At 43.6% G+C, this 11,582-nt stretch overlaps 1 protein-coding gene across 1 annotated transcript; it reads right to left on the bottom strand.

Moving 5' to 3' along the window:
• Positions 1 to 5,947: 5,947 nt before the first annotated feature.
• Positions 5,948 to 9,268, bottom strand: TIGD7 (tigger transposable element derived 7). The gene has a single exon (XM_030797870.1). The coding sequence runs from the start codon at positions 7,728 to 7,730 to the stop codon at positions 6,081 to 6,083; it is 1,650 nt and encodes a 549-aa protein (XP_030653730.1). The 5' UTR covers positions 7,731 to 9,268; the 3' UTR covers positions 5,948 to 6,080.
• Positions 9,269 to 11,582: the final 2,314 nt, after the last annotated feature.

Here is an 11,582-nt window from a genome sequence, read left to right as displayed (position 1 = left end):
GTTTGGCTCTGTGTCCCCACCCAAATCTCATCTCTAATTGTTATCCCCATGTGTTGAGGGAGGGACCTGGTGGGAAGTGCTTGGATCACGGGGACGGTTTTCCCCCATGCTGTTCTCCTGATACTGAATTCTCCCGAGAGCTGATGGTTTTAAAAGTGTAGCAGTTCCCCCTTCACTTGTGTGCTTGCTCATTCTCTCTTGCCATTTGTGAAGAAGGTACCTACTTTGCCTTCCGCCATGATTGTAAGTTTCTTGAGGCCTCCCAAGCCACACAGAACTGAGTCAATTAAACCTCTTTTGTTTATAAATTATGCAGTCTCTGTATCTTTATAGCAGTGTGAGAACTAGGTCACTGCAAGAGATGTGCAAGTTAGTGCTTTTGCACATTAATACTTTGCCCACTAGGGCTCTTGTAAAAGAAGCCAAAACAGTTTGAGTGGCTTTTATGTCACAGGGAGACTAACCCTGGGACAATAAGGACCTCTAGCCTCTAAGTCCAAATGGGTACAAAGGGGTCTTGGGAGATGTGGAGTGACCCTGAGCAGCAGCCACACATCCTTAGCAAAGGTAGCACATGAAACCAGCAGGGTGGCTCGTGGGTGAGAACCAGTGCCACATCTAAGCCATGTGAAAAGGCCTGGCAGGGTCAGGCTGGGGAGCAATGACGACAAAGCCAGAGGTGGGACATAGACTGGAAGAGTTTTTAAAGCACTGAATTTTTCAGAAAAATCCATCAGAAGTCACTTTAAAAGTTTTGATAGCTATAATGAAAGAACTTTTGGGTCTCAGCACCATAATCTGAAATTTGAGGTTTTAGACTCAGCACTTTTTTGTTCTGTTTTGTTTGAGATGGAGTCGCTCTGTCCCCCAGGCTGGAGTGCAGTGGCGCAATCTCGGCTCACTGCAAGCTTCGCCTCACGGGTTCACGCCATTCTCCTGCCTCAGCCTCCCGAGTAGCTGGGACTACAGGTGCCCGCCACCACGCCCAGCTAATTTTTTGTATTTTTAGTAGAGACGGGGTTTCACCATGTTAGCCAGGATGGTCTCCATCTCCTGACCTCGTGATCCGCCCGCCTCGGCCTCCCAAAGTGTTAGGATTACAGGCGTGAGCCACCGCGCCCGGCCTAGACTCAGCACTTTTTAAAGAAGAATGATTCATTACATTAACCTATACTATTTTGGAATGTGCAAAATCACCACTGCTTTAAAACTTGTAATTTTTCTAAGTGTTTCACAAGCATTTGAAACAACTAAGTCATGTAAAGTGTCTTAATGTGTGTTACAGGAAAACCAACTAGCAAATTTCTTAGCACTAGGAGACTTAATTTTGGAGGTCAGGAACTCAGGAATAGCTAGATGAATTCAAGCAAAATTTATTTATTTATTTATTTGAAATATTTTCTTTTACTCTTCAGTCTAGCTTGCAAGCACTCCCAATTAAAAATTGACTTCTGTTCTTGAAAGGACGGTTAATATTTCCTTCCCATCATACACTTTTTAATAAGAGCAGCTAAACCTTGCCTGAGTGGTACAGTGAAGACGCACTGGGAATGATCGAGGTTAAGTTCAACAACGACAAAATGGTTGAGGAAAAATGACTCAGATCACAAAAAAATTCTGATCTTCCAGTTAATGTTACTGGTCTCAATTAGCTACAGAAACATCTTAAATGTCTCAAAAGATTCCGTCAGAAATCTGGTGGCTCTCAAGCATCCCCAACCTGCTCCAAGGAGAGTAATATTTCTCTAGGCAGCGAGAACGGAAAGAAAAACATTAAGGAGTATCGTTCTGAAGTCCAGCTTAAGTTTTTGGACATCATGAGGAATTGCTTGCCCTCCATTCCGTTCAGGGAGGCCAGTTCCCCACTCCCGAGGTGCTGCTGCCCTTGAGGGAGTTCTCCTCCTCCCCGGAGGAGTCCGGCCCCAGCACCCGGCACAAGGGTGAGTGCCTGGACTTCTCGGAGAAGTTCCTATCCCCAAGAGTGATTTGCAGAACCAGAGACTCCCTTTTCAGGCTTGGGCACAGCAGACGCCTCCTGCTCCGCATCGACTCACACGCGGCCGGGCCCACGAACCTCCTCCAACCGCCGCCCCGGGCCTCGGGGCTGCCGCTCCCCTCAGCGTCGGCTGTGCTCCCAGAGGCGAAGGCCGCCCTGCGCCCAGTCCCAGCCTTTCCCTCCCCTCTGGCCGGTCCTCCTCCCGCGGCCGTCCCGGGACCTGTGCCCAGACCCCTGGGGCCACGATCACGCCCCCGCCGCCCAAGTTACCGCTCCTCCCCTCCCTTACAGCGTTCCCGCCCGGGCGGTGTATGGTGGTTCCCGCACGCACAGCCGCCAGCGTTTCCTCTCCTAGACTCGTAGCGGTGGCGCACCTGCACCCTCTAAAACTCCCCCGTTGGCCCTCGCGGTCTAGCGGGAGGCGCGGAGGGCCGAGCGAGGCGATGGGAGAGCCGAGCTGGGGTGCGTGCGAGCGGGCGCCAGGGAAGCGCGGGGCCGCCCTAGGGGCTGGGCCTTTCTTTAAACAGTGGGAGGCCCACGAAGCGTCTAAAGCCCGAGGCTCCCCTTTTTGTTTTAGTTCGCTCTCTTCTGGTACAGGGTCGGGCAAGAATGGAGAGGGGACAGAAAAAGCAGGGCAACTGAAGAGGCAGAGTCGACGCAGAAGGTGAAGGGGGCCTGGACCAGGGCAGGGCAGTGAGGAGGAAGAGCGGAGAGGAGAGATCCAGGAGGTGGAGCGGTCAAGACCTACGTGGGCCGAGACCCGCCTAAAATCGTAGGATGTCCCCCAAGGACACTGGCCTTAACCTGTCTTTCCTGCTCTTCGCCAGAGGCCCCCAAGGCAACGGTCCAGGGACCTTGCAGCTTGCCTGGGAGATACACGTGCCCACCTCAGAGACTGAGCCCCTGCTTCACAACTTTAAAGCCCAGCTTAAAAGTCACGCACTGTCCTCTCAGACACCTCCCCTGCTATCCAAGTCTCAAAGTCCCTCCCTATGCTCACTTTGGCTCCGGCCCTTACACATCCCATGGTGGTTTGTTCTCATTCATTTTCTTGGTTATTCAGAGCTGAATCTCCAACAACATGCTATTGTCTAGCACATGAAACAGTTAACAGGAAGTTTCCGGAATCGATGAGTACTTTTGAAAACTGGGGTGACTCTCGATCACTCTAGGAATTTATTATCACTAAAAAGAATGATGATGTTTGATGCAAAGACCCAAACTAAAAGGAACTAGAGAGCTGCCCAGAGTCCTCATCTGCCATCCCCCTCCACTTCCACAATCCATCCTGTCCCAGGCTTGGAAGCTCTTTCAAAAGAGACAAAACATCAAGCAAAGAGTAATTACTACCCTTGCCCTCATCCAACTCCAGCTTGCAGTTATTATGGACTAATCTTAAAAAAAGAAAAAGTCAAGCTGCTTGATGTTAAAGGTCTCCCATCTTCCACAGGCTGCAGACTGAATAACCCAAGAAAGCACAGATCAAGCCTAAACTGAATGTAAAAAGGATGCCCAGTGGCAATGTTGATACATTTTCTCTACAAGTTCTGGGTAACAAGACACAAAAAAGAGGTAACTACTGAATTTACAAGGTGAAAATATCAGCAATCACTACTAATAAAAAAGGATCCCACTTACAGCAACAACAAACCTACCTAGGAACAATAAAAAATAGGAGAACTCCATTAAATGAAAACTGCACTTACAATTTGAAAGGAGAAAAAAAGGAGGCCGGGCGCGGTGGCTCACGCTTGTAATCCCAGCACTTTGGGAGGCCTAGGCGGGCGGATCACGAGGTCAGAAGATCGAGACCACGGTGAAACCCCGTCTCTACTAAAAAAAAATACAAAAAATTAGCCGGGCGTGGTGGTGGGCGCCTGTAGTCCCAGCTACAAGGGAGGGTGAGGCAGGAGAATGGCGTGAACCTGGGAGGCGGAGCTTGCAGTGAGCCGAGATCGCACCACTGCACTCCAGTCCAGGAGACAGAGCAAGACTCTGTCTCAAAAAAAAAAAAAAAAAAAGGAATGTAAATTCTTCCCAGTTTTACTTAAATTATGAATAAATCCCAGAGGGAGTTGGTGTCTGGAGGAGGCTTGAATAAATTTTACGCTGAAGTTGACTTAGGATAGTAAGAATAGCTTGTATATTTTCGAACGTGGAAAATGGGCATTTGCTTTTTATTAAAATTCACAGGGCGGGCACGGTGGCTCAGCCTGTAATCCCAGCACTTTGGGAGGCTGAGGCAGGCGGATCAGGAGGTCAGGAGTTCAAGACCAACCTGACCAACATGGTGAAACCTCGTCTCTACTAAAAATACAAAGATTAGTCAGGTGTAGTGGCACGCGCCTGTAATCTCAGCTACTCAGGAAGCTGAGGCAGAATTGCTTGAACCCGGGAGGCGGAGGTTGCAGCGAGCCAAGATCGTGCCACTGCACTCCAGCTTGGGCGACACAGCCAGACTCCATCTCCAAAAAAAAAAAAAATAATAAGAAATTCACATCAGCCAGTAATGAAAATGGCAAGGTACTAGAGCAAGAGTAGACACCAGTAGTACTGTATTTAGTCACTAATTTTATACTATAATTGCCTAGTATTCACCAGTGTAACAGAATACGCATCTCAGAAACAGATTCTTTTTTTTTTTTTGAGACGGAGTCTCGCTCTGTCACCCAAGCTGGAGTGCAGTGGCACGATCTTGGCTCGCCATTTTCCTGTCTCAGCCTCCCGAGTAGCTGTGACTACAGGCGCCTGCCACCTCGCCCGGCTAATTTTTTGTATTTTTAGTAGAAACGGGGTTTCACCATGTTAGCCAAGATGGTCTTGATCTCCTGACCTCGTGATCCGCCCACCTCGGCCTCCCAAAGTGCTGGGATTACAGGTGTGAGCCACCGTGCCCGGCCAGAAACAGACTCTTGAAGATAATATATGAGAAATGAAACATTGAAAGCCAGTAAGAATTATCCAAACACAGCTTGTTATTTGCAAATATCAACTCACCTGACACCTTATATTAAATAGGGAACAACCATAAAGATACCATTCTTTTGGTTACAAAATTAGCAAAAACTAAGAGTATAACAATATTCAATGTTGGGATTGGTGCATTGGGAGAAGTACTTTCAAAATAATGGCGGGAATGTGAAAGCAATTTAACAGTGTGTATCGAAGTTTTTTCAAAAGTTCATTCTATTTGACCTGGTAGTTCAACTGGTATGTTACATCCCCTGGTGGAATATTAAAAAACCATCAAATTTGAGGTTAAGAGACTTTAATGACCTAAGGGAAACTCTCAGAAATAGTGCAGCATGATGGTTAAAAGCCTGAGCTTTGGCATTAAATAGAATTTAAGTCCCATCTCTGCTATTTACTAGTTTATGTGACCTTTATCGTTACTTAATCCGTTTCCTTATGTATGTGAAAAGGGAAGTCATTGTTATGAAGATTAACATATATATACAATCCTATATACTCAATAAATGCTAACTTATTAATAACAAACCATAAAATATGTTAAGACAGTAAGAGATAAGGTTTTATTTACAATGTAATCTGCCTATTTAAAAAATATATGGTATACACCAAAGTGTTGAGGATATCATTAGTCAATAGAATTGAGTGCTTTTTATCTTTTTTTATATATTCCCTATAATCAGCATGTTACTTTCACAGTAAGAGGAAAACAAACACTAAATAGGTAGTAACGGAGTTAAGAAAGCAGAGTGTGTTTTACCATTAAATTGAAAACCTAATCTATCCTTGTCTTAAAGCTAACTAGAACTAGTCAGCACAGTTTGTTATATACTATGATTACAAACTAATGCTTTTCTCAAAGGCATTCCACCTTAGATAATCTGGGACAATACTTCATTATTCAGATCCTTATGTAAAATTTAAAAGAAGAATTTATGAAACACAAATTTATTTAAATAAATTTAAAGAAACATAAATGTATTATTTTCAAACTGTAAATTTTATAACCATTATATAAATGGGCACTGATAAACAAAATAATGTCAGTTGCTAAAACATGACAATTCACAGCTGGCCTACATCATGTAACGGCAGAAATCTTTAAACACAAAATCTAATGATTAGAAGCGGAAGTTGAAGGCCCACTGAAGGAGTCCTTAATATTATGAGGCCTAGGTTTCAAAAAGCTACCAATTCTAGAATGGATTTTACTCTGGAATTGTTTCTTGACTATTTCTTGTTGCATCTCTTTCAGTGTGAAGTGGAATCTCTGAAACTCAGGTGTGGCATCAACAAAGTCAAGAAGGTAGTCCAAACTCTCTCTTACAGCAGATAATTTAAATTCAGCAGTCTGCTTCTCAGCTTCTCCTCCTTTTTCAACAACTTCCTTTGTTATTCCACCTTTGGTTTTTAGGAGACAACCCTTTTCTTCATCTCCATTTAACCACACTCTATCATCATCCAACTTAGTTTCCAATTCCCCACATTTTTCAAGAATTTCTCTATAATCCACATCTTCTAAGCCTTGAAAATCATATTCAGGTTCCTTTTTGTAAAGAAGATTTTCCCACGCATTTGCTATGGTTATTTGTTTTACTTCATCCCAACTTTTTGCCCAGTTAAAAACTGCACTTTTTATATTGTAGATTTTAATTTTGGAAACTCCTTTATCTCCTTTCTCTTGCTCATCATCACTTTCTTCAAATATTACAAGACTCTCTTCAAGTTGCTTACATCTATACAGCCGTTTGCAGCTCAAGATCACACCTTGATTCATTGGTTGAATCAAGGTTGAAGTGTTATGGGGAAAGAACATACATTTTATTCGACCATCCTCACTGGTTAGGGATTCAGAGGAAGGATGAGCCGGGCAACTGTCCAGAAGTAACAATGCCCTGACATCCTCTTCATGAAATCTTAGAACATTAAGTTGAAAATGTCGGACCTCAGGAACAAAGTTCTGAAAAAACCATTCTGAAAACAATTCTCTGGTGAACCAAACATGTTTACTGGGTTTATATATCACAGGCAATGTACTTGTGTCCTCTTTCACACTTTTGGGCAGTTTTGATTTTCCAATAATGACTGACTTTAATTTATGAGTTCCGTCTGCATTTGCACATAAAAGGGCAGACAACCTTTCTTTGTTTATTTTCTTCCCTGGTAGGCAGATATCTTTCCTACTTGCCTGAGAATTTTCTGGCATTGACTTCCAAAAGAGGTCTGTTTCATCCCCACTGTATAGCTGAGCTAGACACAGTTTCTCCTCTTTAATTATCATGGACAGTTTTTGTCGAAATGGCTCAACATTTTCAGAAACTGAACTTAGGACTTGTTCCCCACATCCTTTTCGGTTCCCAATTGCATGCCGATTTCGAAATCTAAAAAGCCAACCAGTGCTAGCTTTGAAATCTGTTCGCCCAAAACACTGTGCAAATCTCTCTGCAGCAGCCTGAAGCTCCACGCCTCTTACTGGGACACCGGCTGAGCGTTTCTGTTGGTACCACATGTAGACCGCATCATCTACATCACCATATTTGGCTCCGGTTGTCCTCTTTCTCTTCTCAGCCCCTACTAATGGCATGTCCTGCTTCAGTACAAAGTCAAGAATTAACTTCTTATTTTTTTTAATGTCATAAAATGTTGACTTACTGATTCCAAATTCATCCATTACACTTTTAAGTGATCGTCCAGCTTCAATTCTACTTAGAACCTTCATTTTCTCCTCCAAATTCAGGGTTGTGTATTTCCCTCTCTTATTCATACTGAATTTAACTCTGAACCACCAACAGGAGAAAACAAAGGGAAAAGCCTTAATGAACTGGCAAAAAAAACCCCCCACATTTTCTAAACAAAACTTAGCTCAAAACCCCAGAAGGCATGGGCATTGTATTGGAGAATAATGGACTGAAGGGGATAACCATGACTGAAGAGCTAGTCTAGAGGTGGAGGTCTTACGTACTCAGACAGCTGCCAGTTCCAAATTCCTGTCTGGCTCTTGCTCCTGCAAGCCATCAGTGATCATTTTTCAGAATGCCTCCTACTTCTCTCTTTTGACAGATACAACAGCCTCGGTCAGGAATGACAGGAATACCTGCATACTTTCCCTAACTCAATACAGGAAAAGGGACAATATGAAGAGAGGAAGGATTGAGCAAGATGTGCCCACAAGAAAGGACCCAGGTGGGATAAGTTTCCATAAGAACTGATGCTTGAGAAGAAGGGAGTGTGAAAGACTCAAAGGCAATGACAGAGTAATCTTGTGTGTAGCAGAGATGCAATGTGGCTTCTCCCCTTCCAAAAAGACCCGATTTTACCTCACTGCCAGAAAAGAGAATGGTGCTCAAATTGCTGTGTACATAGCGTTCACTGGGCAGCAGTTCATCTACCTGGATAAGGGCTCCGACCTACAAGGACCCTGACATGGGGATGTATGGAGAGTTGGAATTCAGGAACAGTTGTACCGAATCTTGAAGTGAAGAAGAAAGTAGTTTCTGTTGTACATATGAATGAAATCCAACCTTTACTGCATTCAATATAGTATTCTCAAGCACCGTGCTTTAACTTGAATGTCTCTTGTGTTTGCCAAGGTAATATGTAAGTATGTAAATAATTTATTTGTCAGTGGCACTTTACCATTCTCAGATCTTCTTTCTTGGGAACATCTGATGTATTCTCAAGTGCTATTTTTCACTGAAACTGTTCTCTATTTGAGATATTATCAAGTTTCAGAATCACAGCAATTCTTAGAGATGAGCCCAAAAGTTTTACAAATATTTCACTATAGTTAAAAAATTTTAAAGATGTCCTTTCATTTGTTTTCCTAAATTTACATTATAAGTAACATACTTTTTATATTTGAGACTTTTATTTCTCTTCAGTGTTTATTTTACTTAATTTGAACCAAGACTCAACTTTTCCACAGAAGAAATCTAAAAGGTTTCTCTGCTGCTGTTTCTGATCAATTGTTTCTCATAAATCCTATTGGCAAACTCTTCTGTCCCTCTAGGCCCTCAAATACTCTTTTCGGGTCCTCCTGGTGCTCCCCAAAGCCATTCCAGGTCCTTAGAAATGTCTTAGTCTAGATTAATTTCCTGGTTCTCATTCCAGATACACAACCTCATGGGAAGAAACAAAAACTGCCACTTTTATCCATTCCAGGTGCTATGAAGAAAGAAAAGTATGTCAGAGAAATAAGGGAAATGGCTGGTATCTCAGTTATTCTTCCTTTTATTTAGGGCAGAATCTGACTGGCCCATTCATTCCTCAACTACATAGAATTCTGTCTCTCTCTCTTTTTTTTTTTTGAGACAGAGTCTTGCTCTGTCACCCAGGCTGGAGTGCGATGCCGCCATCTCAGCTCACTGCAACCTCTGCCTCCCGGGTTCAAGCAATTCTCCTGCCTCAGCTTCCTGAGTAGCTGGGACTACAGGTGTGTGCCAGCACACCCGGCTAATTTTTGTATTTTTTTGGTAAAGACAGGATTTCACTATGTTGGCCAGGCTGGTCTCGAACTCCTGAACTCATGATCCACCCGTCTCAGCCTCCCAAAGTGCTGAGATCACAGGTGTGAGCCACCACGCCCGGCCCATAGAATTCTCTTAAGTCTCTCATCTAAAAACCCAGAAGAGTCAGACCACTGGTTTTCCTGTAACGTTCATTGCAAGAAATGCCAACTATGAGTTATGGAGCATGGAGAAGATTACAAGAGAATATGGTAGTAATTAGGGTATGGAGCTAATGGCAGGCTACAATCAAGCAACTTTCTAAATGAGGCAACTATTATTAAGGCAATTAGTAAGTGATAACTCAGAGATAAATCTTGGTTTATCTCTTTCACTTATAAATGGAAAAATAAAAAAGTATTTGCTAGCCAACAGCAGCACCATTAGCTCGGGCCAATCACCTAGCAAAAATATTCAGGCCACTATGACAGTTGTGTGGGTGTCTCAGAATTAATGTATTTGCTTTCAATGCTTCTCAGCTGTGCCGTCGTCTTTTTTTTTTTTTTTTTTTTTGAGATGGGGTCTGGCTCTGTCGCCCAGGCTAGAGTGCAGTGGCACAATCTCGGCTCACTGCAACCTCTGCCTCCAGGGTTGAAGCCATTCTCGTGCCTCAGCCTCCCAAGTAGCTGGGATTATAGGCATGTACCACCATGCCCTGCTAATTTTTGTATTTTTAGTAGAGACAAGGTTTTGCCATGTTGGCCAGGTTGGTCTCGAACTCCTGACCTCAAGTGATCCACCCACCTAGGCCTCCCAAAGTGCTGGGATTACAGGTGTAAGCCACTGTGCCCAGCCACAGTCATCATTTCTAAAACAGTGCCCAAGCAAGGGGAGGTGAAACCAAAAGGAAAGGCTCAAGGAACGTTTGTGGGCTTCAAAAGATAAGCCACTATGGCAGCAAACCTCACACAATGAAAATCATCAGTGCCTCTTATTCACTATTCATAATTTGTGCCTTGCTGCCTCTTTTTCCCATGAATCCCTTTTCCCTTTAACCAACTTTCTATGTTATGAATCAGGCCTGTCAATGATATCCAAGGCCACTGCTTAGCACTGCTAGCAGAACTTCACTTATTCAACTTAATAAATTCTAATTATATATTCAGCATTGGGCCAGGTGATGAGAATCTTAATGCTGAGGACGTTGCTGTCCACTGGTTCTGACAGACTGAGAACAATATTTACTTCTGAAGAAATGAAGTCCCAACCTGGCTGAGATTTTAAGGAAATGAACCTATTTAGATACATATTCAAGTGACTTAGGCAGATGCTCATTATTAAATCTGTTTTTCTCTCTCACTTACAAAGGATCAAGATCTATGCCTAAGCGGAGTTACATACCATCCCATCCAAAAGCAAAAATAGCATAATGGCCTCTCATCTTCATTCTCACCTTAAACTTACCTTAGATGAACTGCCATAGAAAGCAGCTCAGTCAAAAACGCTCAAATGGTGCTCCAGGATTTCCTCTTTTTTTTTTTTTTTGAGACAGAGTCTCGCTCTGTCGCCCAGGCTGGAGTGCAGTGGCGTGAACTCAGAACTCGGCTCACTGCAAGCTCCCCCTCCCGGGTTCATGCCATTCTCCTGCCTCAGCCTCCCGAGTAGCTGGGACTACAGGCGCCCACCACCACGCCCGGCTAATTTTTTTTGTATTTTTTAGTAGAGACGGGGTTTCACCATGTTAGCCAGGATGGTCCCGATCTCCTAACTCATGATCCGCCCGCCTAGGCCTCCCAAAGTGCTGGGATTACAGGTGTGAGCCACCGGGCCCGGCCAGGATTTACTTTCTTAAATGCACTCTTTTCATTCCCATTCAAAGGACTCCAGTATAAGTGCCACATAAACTCGTTTTGTAGCTTTTAAAACTCTTCCTCTAAATGCAGCCCAACTCAGTAAAAACGTACCTAAGATCTCACACTCTAATGTTTCCAGCTTTTAAAGCTTTTACTCCTACCCTTCCCTCTGCCTGGAATGTGTCTCCATTCCCTGCTGTGGACAAAATCCCTCAAGGTCTTTTATAATTTCCCCCAACCCCAAATCAACTTGGATTTTCTTGGAGTTCTCACAGCATTCAGTTTATGTCCTATTCTTACCTTGTGTTACTGATATTC

This window comes from Nomascus leucogenys, chromosome 18 (assembly GCF_006542625.1).
Source record: "Nomascus leucogenys isolate Asia chromosome 18, Asia_NLE_v1, whole genome shotgun sequence".
Lineage (NCBI taxonomy): Eukaryota > Metazoa > Chordata > Mammalia > Primates > Hylobatidae > Nomascus > Nomascus leucogenys.
Note: the sequence above shows the minus strand (reverse complement) of the source record. Positions and strands in the feature narration are given on the sequence as shown.